The sequence below is a fragment of the Cetorhinus maximus genome, unplaced genomic scaffold, assembly GCF_964194155.1.
Source record: "Cetorhinus maximus unplaced genomic scaffold, sCetMax3.hap1.1 HAP1_SCAFFOLD_174, whole genome shotgun sequence".
In the NCBI taxonomy this organism is placed as follows: domain Eukaryota; kingdom Metazoa; phylum Chordata; class Chondrichthyes; order Lamniformes; family Cetorhinidae; genus Cetorhinus; species Cetorhinus maximus.
The window spans coordinates 717,501-739,287 of NW_027596157.1; the positions used below are offsets into that span (position 1 = coordinate 717,501).

At 44.3% G+C, this 21,787-nt stretch overlaps 2 protein-coding genes across 6 annotated transcripts in view; one reads left to right on the forward strand and one right to left on the reverse strand.

Moving 5' to 3' along the window:
* Nucleotides 1-21,787, forward strand: part of LOC144672966 (uncharacterized) — a 572,457-nt gene that overhangs the window by 523,510 nt on the left and 27,160 nt on the right. Inside the window, exons 1-2 of one of the 4 annotated variants that reach the window (XM_078534972.1) lie at nucleotides 13,588-14,053; nucleotides 20,388-20,527. The exons of 1 other annotated variant lie outside the window; for it this stretch is intronic. In XM_078534972.1, the coding sequence (XP_078391098.1) occupies nucleotides 20,513-20,527 (15 nt within the window). In that variant the 5' untranslated portion in view covers nucleotides 13,588-14,053; nucleotides 20,388-20,512. Of the gene's footprint in view, nucleotides 1-13,587; nucleotides 14,054-20,387; nucleotides 20,528-21,787 lie in introns of those variants that run through there. 2 more of the 4 variants (XR_013574224.1, XR_013574222.1) reach the window with 2 other exon arrangements.
* LOC144672965 (transcription factor HES-4-A-like) overlaps nucleotides 1-21,787 on the reverse strand; it is a 111,986-nt gene that overhangs the window by 59,867 nt on the left and 30,332 nt on the right. For both annotated transcript variants that reach the window (XM_078534971.1, XM_078534970.1), the window contains exon 2: nucleotides 16,566-16,641. The gene's annotated coding sequence lies outside the window, so the exon portion shown is untranslated. The remainder of the gene's footprint in view (nucleotides 1-16,565; nucleotides 16,642-21,787) is intronic.

A 21,787-nucleotide genomic window follows, 5' to 3' on the forward strand; every position in this document is an offset into this window, starting at 1 on the left:
TTGCTCATTGTATTTTACATTCGAGATGTTCTGTCCAGCCTTTCCTCACGTGCATTCTCTCTGAATCCTCTATCAGAATAGAATATAAAAGCAGCAAGAGCTCAGAGGCTAGAGGAATTATAAAAGCGGCAGGATTTCAGCGAGTATAGCCACAAACTCTTGTTGCTTCAACAGAGAAAAGGTTGAGTTGGGCAGCCAGTAGTCATAGTCCCAACAGAGAACAAGAGAGATTTACATTTCAGAATGATTCAGTCTCCTGCATTTGCTGTGACTTTTTACTGCAAGTATCAATTCCACATCCCCATTCTCATCCCATTACCTGTATCTTCAGTTACTTCAAATATAGATCGAATGAGCTTTACGTCCTATTGGAAAGCGTGTCCTGCTTCAATAACACTACATAAGGGCATTTCTTCTCCAATCTGTGTTTAAATTCATGAAGCCTCATCACTAACACCAAAAATCAGGAAACAATCTTGCGCTACCCATCCTGTTTTTCATAACCTGTATTAAATCTGCCCTCAACCAACAAAGAACAAAGAACAAAGAAAAGTACAGCACAGGAACAGGCCCTTCGGTCCTCCAAGCCTGCGCCGATCATATTGCCTGTCAACTAAAACATTTTGCACTTCCGGGGTCCGTATCCCTCTACTCCCATCCTATTCATGTATTTGTCAAGCTGCCTCCTAAACACCACTATCGTACCTGCTTCCACCACCTCCTCTGGCAGCCAATTCCAGACACTCACTACCCTCTGCGTAAAAAACTTGCCCCGCACATCTCCTCTAAAGTTTTCTCCTCTCACCTTAAATCTATGTCTCCTAGTAATTGAATCATCCACCCTGGGAAAAAACTTCTGACTATCTACTCTGTCCATGCCACTCATAATTTTGTAAACTTCTATCAAGTCGCCCCTCAATCTCCGTCGCTCTAGTGAGAACAATCCGAGTTTCTCCAACCTCTCCTCATAGCTAATAACCTCCAGACCAGACAGCATCCTGGTAAACCTCCTCTGCACCCTCTCCAATGCTTCCATATCCTTCTGGTAATGTGGCGACCAGAATTGCACGCAATATTCCAAGTGTGGCCTAACCAAGGTTCTATACAGCTGCAGCATGACTTCCCAGCTTTTATACTCAATACCCCTGCTAATGAAGGCAAGCATGCCATATGCCTTCCTGACTACCTTATCCACCTGCGTTGCCACTTTCAGTGACCTGTGGACCTGTACACCCAGATCCCTCTGTCCATCGATGCACTTAAGGGTTCTGCCATTTACTGCGTAATTCCTGCCTGTATTAGACCTTGCAAAATGCATTACCTCGCATTTGTCTGGATTAAACTCCATCTGCCATTTCTCCGCCCATGTCTCCAATTGATCTATATACCATTGTATCCTTTGACAATCCTCTTCACTATCTGCAACTCCTCCAACCTTAGTGTCGTCTGCAAACTTACTAATTAGCCCAGTTACATTTTCCTCCAAATCATTTATGTATACTACAAACAGCAAAGGTCCCAGCACTGCTCCCTGTGGAACTCCACTAGTCACAGCTCTCCATTCAGAAAAGCACCCTTCCACTGCTACCCTCTGTCTTCTATGACCAAGCCAATTCTGTATCCATCTTGCCAGCTCACCTCTGATCCCGTGCGACTTTACCTTCTGTACCAGCCTGCCATGAGGGACCTTGTCAAAGGCCTTACTGAAATCCATGTATATAACATCCACTGCCCTTCCATCATCGATCATCTTTGTCCCTTAACCAGCAGTGCAACTCCCCCACCTCTTCTACATCCTCTCTATTCTGCCTGAAACATCTAAATCCTGGAACGTTTATCTGCCAATCCTGTCCATCCTTCAACCAAGTCTCTGTAATAGCAATAACACCATAGTCCCAAGTACTAATCCAAGCTCTAAGCTCATCTGCCTTGCCTGTTATACTTCTCGCATTGAAACAAATGCATTTCAGACCCCCAGTCCCACTGTGTTCAGTAATTTCCCCCTGCCTGCCCTTCCTCTTAGTCCTACTGGCCATATTCACTGGTTCCCAGTCCTTTATTTCACCTGCTGACCTATGGCTCTGGTTCCCACCCCCCTGCCATACTAGTTTAAACCCTCCCAAGTGACACTAGCAAACCTTGCAGCCAGGATATTGGTGCCCCTCCAGTTTAGATGCAACCTGTCCTTCTTGTGCAGGTCCCACCTGCCCCGGAAGAGATCCCACTGATCCAGATATCGGAAACCCTCCCTCCTACACCATCTGTTCAGCCATGTGTTCAGCTGCACTATCTTCCTATTTCTAGCCTCACTGGCACATGGCCCAGGGAGTAATCCTGAGATTACAACCCTAGAGGTCCTGTTTTTTAACTTTCAGCCTAACTCCCTGAACTCCCACTGCAGGACCTCGTCACTCTTGCTGCCTATGTCGTTAGTACCAATGTTACCACGACCTCTGGCTGTTCCCCCTCCCCCTTCAGAATGTCCTGTACCCGAACAGAGACATCCTGGACCCTGGCACCAGGGAGGCAACATACCATCCTGATGTCTCTTTCACCACCACAGAAGCGCCTATCTGAGCCCCTGACTATAGAGTCCCCTATGACAATTGCTCTTCTGTGCTTTGACCACCCCTGCTGAACAACAGAGACAGCCATGGTGGACCATTTCTTATGGTTTGGAACAGACCTAATGCCACCAGTCTCATCTCATTCCTGGCATCATCCTGGGGAATTGATGCTATACACTATAGCTTTCATATCTCTTCTAGAATGGGGATCCCAAAATTGCACAAAGTCTCCAAATGTGGCCTAATTTATATTTAAACCGTTCTGGTTGTTATTGTACTATGTGTATAATGCGTTTCCATTAAGCTTCATCCTTCTTCCCTCCCCAAATTCAGTGTCTTGAGCTTCTTGTCAGCGATTTACACTTGTTACCTGTCAATGGGGGGCAACAGTTTGGGGATAGCTTTTCAAAAGGTCTTTGTGCCTAGAGACAGAAAGAAGGAGAGAGGGAGAGATAGAGAGTGTAACGAAGAAGCATTTGAACAGGAGAATCTGGGAGGAACAATATGAGAAAATGCTATTGCTTGACAAATAGGCAGAGAGAATGAAACATTATAACGCGGCTGGTTAACCAAGAGCAGCGGCGCAATTCCGTGTAGCGCTTTCCGGTGGAAGTTAAAGAGAAACCTTCTTAATAATCAATTCACCTGGAATCAGGGACTCACAGAACCCGGACAGAGACCATCTGGGCCTTATGCCTCTGTGGCTTTTCAAAGAGACATCCAATTGCTTTCACCTGCCTGTTTTTTCTCCACAACCCTCATTTTTAAGTACCTAGCCAAGTCCCTTTAGAAAGTTACTATTGAACCTGCTTCCTGAGCAGTTCTCTATCTGAAACCAGTTTATTACAGGTATCGGCTGCTTCTTCTGAGCTCTCCAGTGACAGGCAGTGACTTGTGCCTTTGTCCGCCTCCTCCCAACAAACATGTTCTGTCAGGAGTGAGTGACCCAGACCGAATAAGAGAAATCCCTCTCGTGTGACAGCGAGTGACAGAACCGAATAGGTGACCGCAGATAAAGATGGGGCAGAATGTGAAAATAGTTAAAAACATAAACCAGAAGAGGCAACTCATTGTCAGAGAGAGACGTGACAGGGTCAAAAATTCCACTAGTGTCGCCAGAGTTGTCAGGGATTGGTAATGTTTTAATCTAAAATTAAAAACACGCCAATTTTTTGTGTTAGTGGCAGAGTTTGAAAAGGAGCAATGAGTTAACTCTTAAAGGGGCAACTGAAAAATTGGAAATCTTTTTTTTAATTTTGATGATTTACGTGTTAAACATATTAAAACACCCCAAACTCCATTGAGCGCAGGTTTCCAATCCGGGCGGAGCGCACATTGGGAATGGGAACCAGAGAGTGGAAATATTTCTCACTGACCTGATTCTTTAGCCAAGGCGACACTTTTGAAAACAGAAGGAAAGAAGGTTTCAGGTTTCCCCAAGGGAATATGGACATTGACACTCCCCTTAAAACATGCCCTGCGGTTCTAGTTAGCAACTTCAATCGCTCATTTTTTTGTTAAAAAAAGGTTATAAACATTGTTTAATCTGCCTGGGTCTTGCCCAGAATATACCGCAAATGTAAGGCGGATTGTTGATATCGGAACATTCCGGCTTCAGAATGAAACCAGAACCTCATCAACCTGTCAGATTATTTTATATTTCAACAACTGCATCGATTACAAACGGTTCAGTGATAACCAGGACGGAGGATGGTCGGGGAGACACGATTCAGCAATTGGACTGAATCAGTTTCACATCTTTATAAAGTCACCACACAGAAAATGAGAAGTAAATAATGGGACGAGGGCTGTGAGTTACATGGGGGTGCGGATTAGCTGTGAGACTGGTTATCTATTTTCCTAAAGCAGGAATCCCTTCCAAAGAGATTAAAATTTCGGAGGCTTTATTCTGTCAGCCTCACGAGTTCGTTCGGACACTTTTGTGCTTTCGGGTCACTTCTGAGGAATCACTTTGACAAACGTTTTGTTCACCACCCGTTCGCTGTTTGGTTTCCATTTGTTGTCAGCTCGTGTCCCGCTCTGGCCAGAGTAAAACTCACAGCAAGTGGCCGACAAAAAAGCCCCCTCATTAGAAAGGCCAGACTCGCCAAGTTTCTCACCATTCAAGTTTCTAGCCAAATTTAGACAGGGGTAGCGAACAACAGGACCCTTCCACTCTGTCCGACACCGTAGGAAAACCAGGTGTTACAATGTGATACCAAAAATAAACACAGTTTTCACTTTCTAAAACATTCTTAGCGTTTTAGCCGCCGATCGATTCACAGATCCTGCAGAAAACAAGAGATCCCTTGTTATCTGTGAGATTCCTTGATGCGCTTCTGTGAATTTATACTTTATGTTCCCCAGACAGATGTTGATCCTGAAGTGATAGATGATATTCCGCGATAAACACAGCGGGGGAGGCGAAAGCAAAGCCGATAATTCCACAAGTGAGGCTGGAGACACTGAGCATTACAGAGGACAAGAGAATTATTAAAAAGGGCTTAACTCTATTTTGTTCTTAACATCACAGATCATCCAGTAAAGTTATCCAGTTAAGTGTGCTGAATATTCCTTCTCCCTCTCCCCTTGGAGCGGATTCCTCAGTGAACACTCTCGGCTCTGTGAAAGTTCCCTCCTCCTCAATCTACAAAAGCTTCTATGAAAACTAGAGTGAAAATTGATTGCAGGCAATAGGCCATTTAATCATTGGATTAATCATTTAACCCTCTCAACGGTTTAACACCTTTCACCCTTCAGATGCCCACAATATGGGGGAAAGGGCGGAGACTGAGGTGGTAAAGGTATAATTTAGCCGCGAGATATTCCTCAGCTACTACGCCTGAGGCTCCGACAGGCGAGTCTGGTAAGCAAAGATGTGGATGTTCCCAGGATGGGAATTAATCCGTGTTTCTATAACCAGATTTTCCTTTAAGTGTAACCTTGCCATCAGCCATGGATCAGTGGACGGAACTCTCACTTCGGAGTCAGAAAGTATAAATCCAACATCCTAGAGTCAGAGAGTCATAGAGGTCTACAGCACAGAAAAAGGCCCTTCGGCCCATCGAGTCTGCGCCAGTCAAACAAGTACCTAACTATTCTAATCCCATTTTCCAGCACTAGGCCCATAGCCTTGTATGCCATGGCATTGCAAGTACACATCCAAATACTTCTTCAATGCTATGAGGGTTTCTGCCTCTACCACCCTCTCAGGCAGTGAGTTCCAGATTCCCACCACCCTCTGGGTGAAAAAATTCTTCCTCACATCCCCTCTAAACCTCCTGCCCCTTACCTTAAATCTATGCCCCCGGGTTATTGATCCCTCCACCAAGGGGAAAAGCTCCTTCCTGTCTATCCTATCTATGCCCCTCATAATTTTATACACCTCAATCATGTCCCCCCTCAATCTCCTCTGCTCCAGGGAAAATGACCCCAGTCTATCCAATCTCTCCTCATAACTAAAACTCTCCAGCCCAGGCAACATCCTGGTAAATCTCCTCTGCACTCTCTCTAGTGCAATCACATCCTTCCTAAGATGAGGAATCCAGAACTGCACACAATACTCTAGCTGTGGCCTAACCAGTGTTTTATACAGTTCCAGCATAACCTCCCTGCTCTTATGTTCTATGCCTCGGATACTAAAGTTAAGTATTCCATATGTCTTCTTAACCATCTTATCTACCTGTCCCACTACCTTAAGGGACCGGTGGACATGCACACCAAGGTCTCCCTGATCCTCGGTACTTCCCAGGGTCCTACCATTCATAATGTATTCCCGTGCCTTGTTTGTCCTGCCCAAGTGCATCACCTCACACTTATCTGGATTAAATTCCATTTGCCACTGATCAGCCCATCTGACCAGCCCGTCTATATCCTCCTGTAATCTAAGGCTACCCTCCTCACTATTTACCACCCCACCAATTTTCATGTCATCTGCGAACTTACTGATCAATCCTCCTACATTCAAGTCTAATTCATTTATATATACCACAAACAGCAAAGGGCCCAACACCGATCCCTGTGGAACCCCACTGGACACAGGCATCCAGTCACAAAAACACCCCTCGACCATCACCCTCTGCTTCCTGCCACTCAGCCAATTCTGGATCCAATTTGCCAAATTACCTTGGATCCCATGTGCTCTTACCTTTGGTATCAGAATCCCATGCGGGGCCTTATCAAAGGCCTTGCTGAAGTCCAAGTAGACTACATGAAATGAGGAGATTTAGCAGGATGTTGCCTGGGCTGGAGAGTTTTAGTTATGAGGAGAGATTGGATAGACTGTGGTTATTTTCCCTGGAGCAGAGGAGGTTGAGGGGGGACATGATTGAGGTGTATAAAATTATGAGGGACATAGATAGGGTAGACAGGAAGGAACTTTTCCCCTTGGTGGAGGGATCAATAACCAGGGGGCATAGATTTAAGGTAAGGGGCAGAAGGTTCAGAGGGGATGTGAGGAAGAATTTTTTTACCCAGAGGGTGCTGGGAATCTGCCTGAAAGGGTGGTAGAGGCAGAAACCCTCATAACATTGAAGAAGTATTTGGATGTGCATTTGCGATGCCATGGCATACAAGGCTATGGGCCTAGTGCTGGAAAGTGGGATTAGAAAAGTTAGGTACTTGTTTGACCAGCGCAGACTTGATGAGCCGAGATACACATACTTACACACACAGGTACAAACACACACAGGCACACACACAGACACGCACACACAGACACACAGGCACACACACACACACAGACATACCCGCACGCTCAAACACACACTGTCACACACAAAACAGGCAAACACGTGCACACACAGGCACACATACAGACATACACAGATGCACACTCTCTCTCACACACACACAGGTGCACACACAGGCATACTCTCTCTCACACACAGACGCACACTCAAAGACACATGCACAGATACACACACATGCACACACACAGGCACACACTCACATGCACAGACACACACATGCAGACACACACTCAAACATACATTCACACACATTCACACAGACACATAGAAAAACACACACACATGCACACACACACACACACACACTGAAACTCACATGTACACATAAACACACACACACTCACAGACATACACACACAGACACACTCTCTCTCTCTCACACACACACACACACAGATGTATACACACACAGACACACAGACACACATAGACACAAACACACACACGGACTTAACAGAAACACACAAACACACACACATGCACACACACAAATACACACTCACACACACACACACACACACACACACAGTCACACAGACAGACAGACAGACACAAGTTTTTCATATTTTGTCCAACCTTCTGACCTGCCACCCAATCTTGCACAATTATAAGCTTTTTTTCTATAAGTTTGATGCTAACTTTAACTTTTTAAGTTAACCATGGATGTTCGGTGCTCCCCTTGGAATTTTTCTTTCCTGTTGAAATGTGTCTATTCTGTGTATTCTAAATATCCCTTTAAATGTCTGCCACTGAACCTCTATTGACCTATCCCTTGATGTAATTTGCTTGTTCACTTTAGCTAGCTCTGCTTTCATGCCCTCTTAATTGTTAATTAAGTTTAAAATACTAGTCTTGGGCCTACTCTTCTCTCCCTTAAACTGAATGTAAAATTCAATCATATTATGGTTGTTGCTACCTAGGGGTGACTTCACTATGAGCCCATTAATTAATCCAATCTCATTGCAAAATACCAGGTCTTAGAATAGCCTGCTCCCTGGTTGATGCCCTTGGTGGAGGGATCAATAACCAGAGTGTTGGAGAGGTCCGGGTGGATGGTGGAGGTGTCTGGGGGGGTGGGTGGGTGAGGGTGAGGGTGGAGTTGGGGGTGGGATGGGATACGGAGATCCAGGAGGGTGGGGGTGGGGTCGGAGGCCTGGGGGTTGTTGTGGGGGGGCTGCGGAGGGGGTGGTTGGAGGTCTGGGGGGGAGGGGGATTAGAGGCCGGGGGGCGGGTTCAGATATTGGGGGCTAGGGGATCGAAATCACAATTCACTCAGCATTTTCCCAGTTCTGATGAAAGGTCGTTGACCTAAAATGTTAACTCTGTTTCTTTCTCCAAAAATATGCCACCAGACCTGAACATATTTCCAGCATTTTCTGTGTTTAGTTCAGATTTCCAGCATCCCCAGTATTTTGCTTTTGATTCACTCGGTATTTATCCATTTGTGAGGTGAAGTGTTCAGGTTGTAAGCACTTATCAGAGTACAGCCACCACACTCACCAAGTCCACCATTGTGCACATTGTCCTTAGTCTCCCTCTACCCCGGGGAAATTCCTTGGTGAGCTCTAAACACCTGGTGACAGCTGGATGGGAGTTTCTGATGGTAACATTGTTTGGAAGAGGGCGCCACCTGCAGCTGAGGTAAGGTATAAAACTTTGCTCTGTGATGAATTTGGATTGATACAACATTCAAGGCCTGTGTCCCAGCTTCAGATGCTGAAGTCTTTTCGTATTTTCGGTCTATAAGGTAATTAACAGAGTGGATGGTGTGCTTGCTGATAGATTATTTCACTGAAAGACTGCAAATATTACACCCTTGTTCAAAAAAGGGCTGACGGATTGAACTCACAGACCAGACAGCCTTACAAGAATTAAAATACCTGGAAAAACTCAGCAGGTCTGGCAGCATCTGCGGAGAGGAACACAGTTAACGTTTCGAGTCCGTATGACTCTTCAACAGAACGAAGTAAAAATAGAAAAGAGGTGAAATATAAGCTGGTTTAAGGGGGGTGGGACAGGTAGAGCTGGATAGAGGGCCAGTGATAGGTGGAGATAACCAAAAGATGTCACAGACAAAAGAACAAAGAGGTGTTGAAGGTGGTGATATTATCTAAAGGAATGTGCTAATTAAGGGTAGAAAGCAGGACAAGCAAGGTACAGATAGACCTAGTGGGGATGGGGTGGGGTAAAGGGATCGAAATAGGCTGAAAGGTGGAGATAAAACAATGGATGGAAATACATTTAAAAATAATGGAAATAGGTGGGAAAAGAAAAATCTATATAAATTATTGGAAAAAAAAGGGGGATCGGAAAGGGGGTGGGGCTGGAGGAGAGAGTTCATGATCTAAAATTATTGAACACAATATTCAGTCCAGAAGGCTGTAAAGTGCCTAGTCGGAAGATGAGGTGCTGTTCCTCCAGTTTGCGTTGAGCTTCACTGGAGCAATGCAGCAGGCCAACGATCTTTTCACTGAGAATTGTCGGCGTGACATTAGTCGTCTCAATTTCTCTGCTCTCTCACCCACTCTAACCTGTCTCTTTCTGAATTTGCTGCACTCCGTTCTCTCAGGTCCAACCCTAACATTGTCATCAAACCTGCCGACAAGGGTGGTGCTGTTGTTCTCTGGCGCACTGACCTCTACCTCGCAGAGGCTGAGCGTCAACTCGCAGACACTTCCTCCTACCTCTTCCTGGACCATGACCCCACCACTGAACATCAAGCCATTGTTTCCAGGACTGTTACTGACCTCATCTCCTCTGGAGATCTTCCTTCCACAGCTTCCAACCTCATAGTCTCCCAACCTCGGTCGGCCCGCTTCTACCTCCTACCCAAAATCCACAAACAGGATTGTCCCAGCAAACTGATCGTGTCAGCCTGTTCCTGCCCCACGGAACTCATTTCGCGCTATCTTGACTCCGTTCTCTCTCCCCTTGTCACAGTCCCTTCCCACCTACTTCCGTGGTTCCTCTGACACCCTACATCATATCAACAATTTCCAGTTCCCTGGCCCCAACCACCTCCTCTTCACCATGGACGTCCAATCCCTGTACACCTCCATCCCCCACCGGGATGGTCTGATGGCTCTCCGCTTCTTCCTCGAACAGAGGCCCGAACAATCCCCATCCACCACCACTCTCCTCCGTCTGGCTGAACTTGTTCTCACACTGAACAATTTCTCCTTTAACTCCTCTCACTTCCTCCAAATAAAAGGTGTGGCTATGGGTACCCGCATGGGCCCCAGCTATGCCTATCTCTTTATGGGGTATGTGGAACATTCCTTGTTCCAGTCCTACTCCGGCCCCATTCCACAACTCTTTCTCCGGTACATCGCTGATTGCTTCGGTGTGGCTTCATGTCCTCGTCTGGACCTGGAAAAATTTATTAATTTTGCTTCCAATTTCCACCCCTCCATTATTTTCACATGGTCCATCTCTGACACTTCCCTTCCCTTCCTTGACCTCTCTGTCTCAATTTCTGGTGATAGACTGTCCACCAATATCCATTACAAGCCTACCGACTCCCTACCTCGACTACAGCTCCTCACACCCCGCTTCCTGTAAGGACTCCATCCCATTCTCTCAGTTCCTTCGCCTCCGTCGCATCTGTTCTGATGATGCCACTTTCAAAAACAGTTCCTCTGACATGTCTTCCTTCTTCCTTAACTGAGGTTTTCCACCCACGGTCGTTGACAGGGCCCTCAACTGTGTCCAGCCCATCTCCCGCGCATCCGCCCTCACACCTTCCTCTCCCTCCTAGAAACATGATAGGGTCCCCCTTGTCCTCACTTATCACCCCACCAGCCTCTGCATTGAAAGGATCATCCTCCGCCATTTCCACCAACTCCAGCACGATGCCACCTCCAAACACATCTTCCCTTCACCCCCCCTGGTAGCATTCTGTAGGGATCATTCCCTCCGTGACACCCTGGTCCACTCCTCCATCACTCCCTACATCTCAACCCCCTCCCACGGCACCTTCCCATGCAACCGCAGAAGGTGCAACACCTGCCCCTTTACTTCCCCTCTCCTCACCGTCCAAGGGCCCAAACACTCCCTTCAAGTGAAGCAGCATTTCACTTGCACTTCCCTCAATTCAGTCTACTGCATTCACTGCTCCCAATGCGGTTTCCTCTACATTGGAGAGACCAAACGCAGACTGGGTGACCGCTTTGCAGAACACCTTCGGTCTGTCCGCAAGCATGACCCAGACCTCCCTGTCGCTTGCCATTTCAACACTCCTCCCTGCTCTCATGCCCACATGTCCGTCCTTGGCCTGCTGCATTGTTCCAGTGAAGCTCAACGCAAACTGGAGGAACAGCACCTCATCTTCCGACTAGGCACTTTACAGCCTTCCGGACTGAATATAAACAATTTTAGATCATGAACTCTCTTCTCGATCCCCACCCCCTTTCCAATCCCCCCCCTTTTTTTCCAATAATTTATATAGATTTTTCTTTTCCCACCTATTTCCATTATTTTTAAATGTATTTCCATCCATTGTTTTATCTCTACCTTTCAGCCTATTTCGATCCCATCCCTTTACCCCACCCCCACTAGGGCTATCTGTACCTTGCTTGTCCTGCTTTCTACCCTTAATTAGCACATTCCTTAGATAATATCACCACTTTCAACACCTCTTTGTCCTTTTGTCTGTGACATCTTTTGGTTATCTCCACCTATCACTGGCCCTCTATCCAGCTCTACCTGTCCCACCCCCCCTTAAACCAGCTTATATTTCACCTCTTTTCTATTTTTACTTAGTTCTGTTGAAGGGTCATACAGACTTGAAACATTAACTGTGTTCCTCTCCGCAGATGCTGCCAGACCTGCTGAGTTTTTCCAGCTATTTTTATTTTTGTTTCAGATTTCCAGCATTCGCAGTATTTTGCTTTTATTTCATAAGGCTAACACAAGTTAACAAATCTATGTTATACTCTAATGTTCACAGTAAATACATAGTCCATGTAAACCAATAGGTGACCTGTAGTCAGACACATCACATTCTGAAACCAAGTGACAGATGCCAACCCAAACAGATGCTATGGATCTCTCCTCAACTCCTCCCCCAGACACCTGTCACACCGTGAATCAGCCAGTCTTACTGAACTCATCTTTCACACGAGGGTTTCCAATCTCCATTCTCGAAGAACTTGCTTTGGAATCTTCTCCCAAACTGACGCTTTCTCTCAGATGCCCTCTGCAAGGGTCCACATCCAGGGTTTTGAGCTCTCCTGGATCACCACGTGTATTCAAGCTTCCTTCCATGCATTCTCTCTCATGGACTCAGCAGTGCCAACAGAACACCACTGCTTCACATGCCCATAGGAAAGAGTTACAGACCTTCAGTTGTCTCCTTCACTGTCTTCTCGCAAGACTATATTGCTCTAAATCTGCATCCTGCAGGTTCTCCCTTTAAACTTGGAGCCTTTCTTTGCTCCTCACTCTTCACTTCACTTAACAGGACCTTTTCCAGATTCCTGTTTGTTCCCTTTGACTAGAAGGTCTTCTCAGGACCCCTCTTCTTCTATTCTTTGGGGAAACCTGCTTCCTGCAGTTCCCTCCTGTGCAGCTTCTCCTGGAAGCTGGTTTCAACCTTAGTTTGAGACTGAATTGCTCACTGAACTCACAAGATAAAAGCAAAATACTGCGGATGCTGGAAATCTGAAACAAAACAGAAAATGCTGGGAAAACTCAGCAGGTCTGAGAGCATCTGTGGAGAGAGGAAACAGAGTTGACGTTTCGAGTCCGTATGACTCTTCTTCAGAGATGAAGAAGTCATATGGACTTGAAATGTTAACTCTATTTTTCTCTCCACAGATGCTCTCAGACCTGCTGAGTTTTGCCAGTGTTTTCTGTTTTGGTTACTGAACTCATTTGTGCCCCTTTTCTGTAAGAACTTTTAACAGGAGTTTGATGTAAGGACAAGGATATGAACACAGGGCTGGATTCACTGACTGATTATTTTAACACATCAGAATAGTTTTTTTAAATAATCAATTAAAGTTAGACTCTGTGATGGGGTAAATTTCTTTCTTCTATTGTTACTACTCATTTCTATGTATTTTTTAAACGAGCAAGCAATGTTACCCGGAGTGAATTCCTGTGTGGATTAGAAAGTGATATTGAGTGGAAATGAGAGGCAGATTTAGAGATAAGAATTCAGGTTTGAAGTCTTCCAATTACCAACCCCCTGACCAGTGGTAATGGCTTCTCACCATTTACCCTCTTTTATTTTGAACACTTCATTACAGCTTTGCCCTTTATGTGTCGGAATAAAGAGAGAGAGAGAGAGAGCCCCAATTTCTGCAGCATCAACTCATAAACAGCTAATGTGTCTCATCCCTGCATTCATCTAGTAGTGGCTCGGGGAGGTATGGGATTGGAACAGAATCTGGGAACAAGTCTTGGCCCCAGTCAGTCTGGGACTTTGCCCTTTTAAATAAATGTTGCTTCAACAGATGATATTGAATTCCCACAGACCTAAGCAACCAATTAAAGATCTTGTGATTTCTCCCAGCTAAGAAAGTCCAACTGCAGCCCGGACCGTGTTGCTATGGTTTCAACCTATAGAACCAACGTTAATTATTTACAAGGACGACAACTGATGCCCGTTAGACCGGAAATCTTCCTTCGCAGATTTTCATGGTGAGGACTGGCTTTCAATAGTGAGAACTCCGTTCTTTGCTGTTGCTCGCTGGAGAGATATTGGTGGTGTGCCAGGCTACATTGACGCAGGTAAGGCCGGACAAGTCTTCTCTCTGAATCCCTTTCCTCGCTGTTGTGTGGCAATCGGCGATGCCAGAAGCCGGCTCCTATTCCATTCGCCCCTCTGTTTGTCTGGGAGCTTCTCTCCAATCTACAAGGTTTAAAAACTCAAGCGTGGTGTCAATGATCAACACCCCCCCGATTAACTTCTCCATTCTTAAAGGAACAAGCAGGCGTTTCCTGCTCTCTCAACCTTAGCTGTACACCTGAGATTTTAAAATAAAGTGTTAAAGTCAAAAGCCACGGACATTCTCCATGTCTATGCGCAGTGTGTACACTTAGCCACACCCCACACCCTCTCCACCGTCAGGAAAGGTAACACAACTTGTACATTGAGAACAAAAACAGAAAATGCTGGAAAAACTCGGCAGGTCCAACATAGCATCTGTGTGGAAAACAAAAATGTTAACGTTTTGAGTCCGTATGACTTCTTCAGAGCTAAAGAGAAGAAGAAATGTAATGAAATGTTTACTGTTTAAGGGAGGGGGTGTGTGTGTGGAGCAGGTGAAAGCCAGTGATAGGTGGGGGCAAAGGAGAGATTGCAAAAGATGTCATAAACAAAAGGACAAAGGGGTGTTAAGGATAGTGATACTGGCTAAAGGAGGTGCTGATGGTGGCATTAAGATCAGAAAGCAGAATGTGATAATAGCAGGTCAAGGGTAAGCACTCTGGAAAGAACAACATGACAAGTGACAGATGGCCCTAGTGGGGGGGAGGGGACAGTGGTGGGAAAAAGTTTGAAAGTAGGATAAAAGGGGTTAAAACAATGAATAAATATGAAAATAAAAACAAGTGGATAAAAAATAAACATTAAAAATGAAAATGAATATTGAAAAAAAGAGGGTGAGGAGCAGGAGATAGTTCATGGTTTGAAGTTGTTGAACTCGATATTCAGCCCGGAAGGCTGTAAAGTGCCTAGTCGGAAGATGAGGTGCTGTTCCTCCAGTTTGCGTTGAGCTTCACTGGAACAATGCAACAGGCCAAGGACGGACATGTGGGTATGAGAGCAGGGTGGAGTGTTGAAATGGCAAGCGACAGGGAGGTCTGGGTCATGCTTGCGGACAGACCGAAGGTGTTCTGCAAAGCGGTCACCCAGTCTGCGTTTGGTCTCTCCAATGTAGAGGAAACTGCATTGGGAGCAACGAATGCAGTAGACTAAATTGAGGGAAGCGCAAGTGAAGAGCTGCTTCACCTGAAAGAAATATTTGGGCCCTTGGACGGTGAGGAGGTAAAGGGACAGGCATTGAACCTTCTGTGTTTGCATGGGAAGGTGCCATGGGAGGGGGATGAGGTGTTGGGGATGATGGAGGAGTGGACCAGGGTGTCCCGGAGGGAACGATCCCTACGGAATGCCAATGGGGGGCAGGGGTGGGGGGGTGAAGGGAAGATGTGTTTTGGTGGTGGCATCATGCTGGAGTTGGTGCAAATGGTGGAGGATGATTCTTTGAATGTGGAGGCTGGTGGGGTGATAAGTGAGGACAAGGGGGGCCTTATCATGGTTGATTTAAATGGTCTTTCCATGTGTTGCCATTTACCGATACATCATCCAAGTAAACCACACAGTTCCAAACATTAGTGATTACCTGATTCATTATTCTTTGGAAAGTGGCTAGAGCATTTTTTAGTCCAAATGGCATTACTCAGCATTGGTACAGCCCATTTGGTGTGATTAAAAGCCGATATCTCCTTAGCTCACGGTGTTAAATGTACTTGCCAGTATCCTTTCAACAAATCTATCTTCGTAAGGAATGTGGCACTGCTAACTCTGTCAATACAATCTTCTAGGCGAGGGTAGGAATCCGTTTTTGTTACCGCATTAACCTTTCTATAGCCTGTGAAGAAACTTGTTGACCTGTTGGGTTTAGGCACTTACACTACAGGAGAACACCAACTGCTTTGACTAGGCTCAATTAGGTGATTTTCTAACACATACTGAATTTCTGCTGTCACTTCTGCTTGTTTTTCTGGACTTAACCAATAAGGATGTTGCTTTATGGGAGAAAATTCCCCGACATCCATATCATGTGTGGCTAAAGTTGTAGACCCTGGTTTATCCCTACAGATCGTCTTAAATTCTGTGAGTAACCTCACTAGATCCTCTCATTGTCCTACCTCTAAGTATGAAAATATGTATCTAACTGTCTTAATATTTCAGTGTTAGCTAACTGGATAGTAGGAGGCTCAATTTGTGAACTGTCTAAGTCTCCTTCTACCTCACTCTCACTGTCTCTTGTGCTTCACTATGCCTACAACCTGACATACCTGCTCTTTCCTATTTTCCTCCCCACGATGGTATCATTTTAACATATTGATATGACACAGCCGACTCTTTTTCCTATGGTCTGGTGTATTTATGAAGTAATTTGCTTTACTAACCCTCAATTACCTTGTAGGGACCACTGATCCGTGCTCTGAGGTTCCCCCTGTAAAGGCAATAACACTTCATCCCCTGGTTGTAATGTTCGGTTTGCAGCTGGCTTACCTGCCCATTCCTTCATCCTTGTTTGAGAGACTTTAAGATGTTCTTGAGCCACTTTACAGGCTCCTGGGAGCTGTTCCTGGAAACACAGACACATAATTTAACATTCTCTCCTAAAAACTTTTCTTTGACTAATTTCAGAGGACCTCTTATCCCATGTCTGTAAATTAATTCAAAAGGGCTAAAACCAGTCAATTCATTTGGTGAATCTCTGGTAGCAAATAAAAGAAAATCCAAACCCTTGTCCCAATCGTGTGGACATTCATGACAATTTGCTTTAATCATTGCTTTGAGAGTTTGATGGTACCTCTCTAAAGCTCCCTGTGTTCGGGGATGATATGTTGTGGACTTTAACTATTCTATACCTAACCTACTCATAATGCTCTGGAAAATTTTTGACATAAAATTGGAGCCTTGATCGACTGGATCTCTACCAGAAATCCACATCGAGCAAAAAATTGGGTTAACTTTCTGTCACTATTTTAGCCGTAATGGTCCTTAAAGGAATGGTCTCTGGAAATCGAGTTGTCATATGCATAACAGTAAGGATATACTGGTGTCCCACACAGCCCACTAACACCCTACTGAATGGTTCCTCAAAAACCGGTATAGGAATTAATATGCTGGTTTGATTGAAGCTGTGGTTTTTCTACCACCTGGCATGTTTCACAAAACTGCATTACCTCCTTATGTAGACCTGGGCTGTAATACTGCCGGTTTATCCATGCTTGAGTTTTCCATATCCCTACATGTCCTGCCATGGGAATTTCATGTGCTATTTGTAATATCTCTATATAATATTTGGGCAGTACCACTACTTGATGAACAAGTATCTACTCCTCATCTGCAGGTCTGTGAGGAGATCTCCATCTCCTCATTAGAATTTCATTTCTAATATTGTTACGGTCAAAATTACTTTGTTTTACCCTCTTAATCTCTCAATATAGGTCTGCCCAGGTGTTTCCTCATATTCTGAAATTTCTGCCTGTATGCCTCAGGGCACATTACTCATAGACACTCAGAATAGTCTTTCTAACTGCAACACAATCCACAGGAACATCTTCTGAAAGTGAAGCATAAACCTCGTGTGCTCTACCCACCAGCCTGCTCTGCAAGAGCAATGTCCAGATTTTGTTTGGCCACTTCGTTTGCTTAGCTACCTTCTCAAATGAAATAAAGAATGGGCCTCTACATCCATTTTCTCAAACTTTGGTAGAGCTTGCACTAAATTTAAACATCTCCCCACTAAGCTTTGGGTTGGAGGTTTTTTCATCATCAGAACCTCCCTCAGCACCTGAGGCCTCTTTTTTTAAGGTCCAGCCTTTTAAGCTGGTATTCCCTTTCTCGATCCTTCTCTCTCTCCTTTACCTCTCTTTCTTTATCCTTCTCCCTTGGCTGAAATTCCAGTTGCAGCTTCCTAAATGCTCTTTCTCTTTCCTTTTCTTTTGCCTCCAGCCTTTTCAATTCCAATTCTTTATTTTCCCTTCTCTCCTGGCCTTTCTCTTTCCTTCTATTTCCCTTTCTCTTTCCTTCTATTTCCCTTTCCTTTCCTTCTATTTCCCTTTCCTTTCCTTCTATTTCCCTTTCCTTTCCTTCTATTTCCCTTTCCTTTCCTTCTATTTCCCTTTCCTTTCCTTCTATTTCCCTTTCCTTTCCTTCTATTTCCCTTTCCTTTTCTTCTATTTCCCTTTCCTTTCCTTTCCTTCTGCCTCTAATTTAAGTTTTTTTCCAGTTCTCTTTCATGTTCAAATTGTTTCACTTGCTAACTCAATTGAATCATCCCCTGGAGAACGTGGTCTGTCTGGTATCCCTTCCGGTTTCAAATGCTGTGCTATTATCTCAACTATGTCTGCTTTCCTCGCCCCTTTGGATAATTCTAACTCCAGTTTATCCGCCAATTCCGTTAGCTTTCTCTTGGTTAATTTCTGTAAACCTGCCATGGTTAGATTTTCCATCTGTAAAAAAGCCTTTGCAATTTCCAATGCCTTTTTGATAAGAAACTTGGTCTCCGTCCCTTTATCCCTTACCAATTATTATTCTGCGTCCAATCACCTACTGTCCGCATTTCAAATCCTGAAAGAGCCCCCAGTTTGTTAAGACTGGGCTGGGAGGAATGCACGAATTATTAAGCCGCCACTACTCCATAGGCCATACCATTCATTTAAACGTTTAATTTTCTGACTGAAGTGGCCAGTTGTGTACCTATACCTCTAGTACCCAGAAGAAAAGAGAGGCTTCCTTCAAAAACTCAATGATTAATTTATTTTAAAACAAAACTTCTTTTAACAAGTTGCAAATACTGATTAACACACAATTATAATTAAGAATTTCTCCAGCACATGCACACACACAAAAGACAGAGTCTCCATTCAGAGATGGGCTTTGGAAACTGGACATTATAAAATAAAGGATAAAGTTTGCAGGGTCTTGACGCTGTTGACTTGGAGTTCTCTCGTGAAGAAGGGCCCAGTGGATGCCTAGAAGTCCCCACCACTGGTCTCAGCTTCTCAGCTCCAAATGCAGACTGGTTGCACTCAGATGAAGGTTCTCTGGCTACAGGTTGATAGCCCCATAAAATTTGAGGCAAAGTAGAGAGAGGGAGCCAGTCAAGGTAGCCTTCCCTTCACAGCTTGTTCTCCAATGAGACTGTCTTCAAAACAAGCAGGCTCACAACTTAGTTTTTACCCTCTTTCCCATGTGATTGCCTTTCTGTCTCCCAGCTTCATTAATTAAAATTCTTTGCAGCTCAACACAAACACACAACTCCAAGCACCATATAGATCAGGTCATTTCTTGGAAGAGACCTGCTTGTTTACGGTTCCAAGGTGAACTTATGGCCGTTAAAAAAACAAATCCCAAGTTAGCATCCGCATGTCCAGATCATGCCAAATCCTTCCACTTTGTAAAAGAGAACTTCAGTCTTGGGAGATATGATTCTAACACTGTACGTGGTTGGCAATTGGAGCATAAAGTTGTTGGGATAAAATACACTACGGTTTTTATAATGCTGGGGTTGGAGATGTGAGGGAGGGATATTCTGCAGTTTTAATTTGTGATTAGTGAGTATTGATTTGTAATTTTCCCTCAGGAAACTATAAATTTATAGGACAGGATTTATGATGGAGGAGATGCACTTGGGCTGCTCTATGATGTAAATTGTTGTAGTGAAGAACTCGGTATAATGTGGGTCCAGATTTTCATTTAAATTTATTCTTTCAGAACATCTTTCCAGCATTTTTTTGTGATATATCAAATATTGCTGAAATATAAAAGCCCCACAAATTTACACCATATAATACTCTCGCCAGCTAGCAAACAATTCACGAAAATTGAACTCTATTGTCAAACTAATTTCCATATAAAGTGAAATTGAAATTTAAATGTGATCTTTATTCCAAAGCTGTTCTTTAATTGCTGGATTATTGGTTACATTTTTATTAATTTTCATAAAGCACATAGTTAGACAGTAGTGGACAGTAAGGACAATGTGGCAACTTGCCTGAAGAAACTCGATGGAAAAGGGGGAGTTTACATATCACTTCTTGCCAGACACTGTAGCACATGAGCTATGGAAGAATGTTAAGAGGTGGGTTAAAGTCAATGACGAGTTGTACATGGTCTGTTGAAAGAGATTAAGTGAGTGTGGTAGAGTCCATGACACAGTTAAGTGTACATGGGGTGTGGTTTAGATGCAGCCTTGATGTCCTTTTCCCATTTGATACTTTTGCTCATTATTATTTCAGATGTGTGACTAAGCTCATGAAATAATCCCTGATTATCTAGTGTAAACGCTGCTGCTGTGCTTTCTGATGTCTTTATTTTTAGAGGAAGTTACAGCTTCCTGCTTTTGGAAGGGTGAAACCGACAGTGGAGGATTGTTCACTGTTCACAGTTTGGGAATAATTGCTACTCATCCCTCAGGGCAAGAAACATTTCCCACAAGCAGAAGCATGGAGAATGAAAGAGTAAGTCTATTTCAAACTAGCTACTGGGGTCAGTATATGTGGCTATCCATCTGTTAAAGACCCAACTGCTTTACTATTGATCTTTTATTGAAAATAAACAGCTGTCCTTACTCAGACCGGTTTATATGGCTCCAGTGGTTGACTCTTGATTTCCCTCTTGGAAAGAGCATAGTTAACCACTCAGTTACACAAACCACATCTTCTGCAGCAGTTCAAGATGATGACTCTCCACCATCTGCCAACGGCAGCTAAGGATGTGAGTTAAACGCTGGCCTTGGCATCCCAATTACATAACTGCTACACTGGTACAAGATTGGATAAGGTACTCATCCAGAACTGCCAAACAGTAACAGACTGTCCGATAAGCTGATTACCCCTGCACAAAGAAACTTGGTTGATAACATAACTGCGATCAGTTCAATTCTCCAAGTGGCTTCTCATTGGCATGTGGACTCTCAGTCCACATCAGGTAGATCAGATCAGGAAGTCCTTGATGCAAATGTTGAGGCATGTGTTATCTGTTTTTGTTTACTTTTGATTTTAAAGAGAAAGAAAGAGAATTTCAAGCAGATGACCCACCATCCGTGGTTAATTAACAAAGTTAAAGATAGTATCAAACTTAAGTAAAAAGCATATCATTGTGCAAAGATGGGTGGCAGGTCAGATGATTGACAGAATATAAAAAACAGCAAAGGATGATGAAAAGATTAATAAGGAGGGGAAAATTAGAGTTTGGGAGAAAGCTAGCTAGAAATATTAAAAACAAGTATTAGGAGTTTCTATAGATATTTAAAAAAGAGATGAATTAATGAAGGGGAGTGTTGATCCTATAGAAAGTGAGTCTGGGGAGTTAATAATGGAAAATAAGGAGATGGCAGATGTATTGAACAGGTATTTTGTATCGATCTTCACTATAGAGGATACAAGTAACATCCCAGAAATGGCTGTAACTCAGGAAATAGAAGGGCAGGGAGGAACTCAAGAAAATTACAATCACTAGGGAAGTGGTACTGAGCAAATCATTGGAGCTGCGGGCTGACAAATCCCCGGCTCCTGATGGACTTCATCCTAGGCTCTTAAAATAAGTGGCTAGGGAGAGAGTTGATGTGGCAGCATCTGCGGAGAGGAGCACAGTTAATGTTTCGAGTCCGAATGACCCTTCAACAGCACTAAGTAAGAATAGAAGAGAGGTGAAATATAAGCTAGTTTAGGGGCGGGGGGGGGGGGGAGCGGGTGGGACAAGTAGAGCTGGACAGAGGG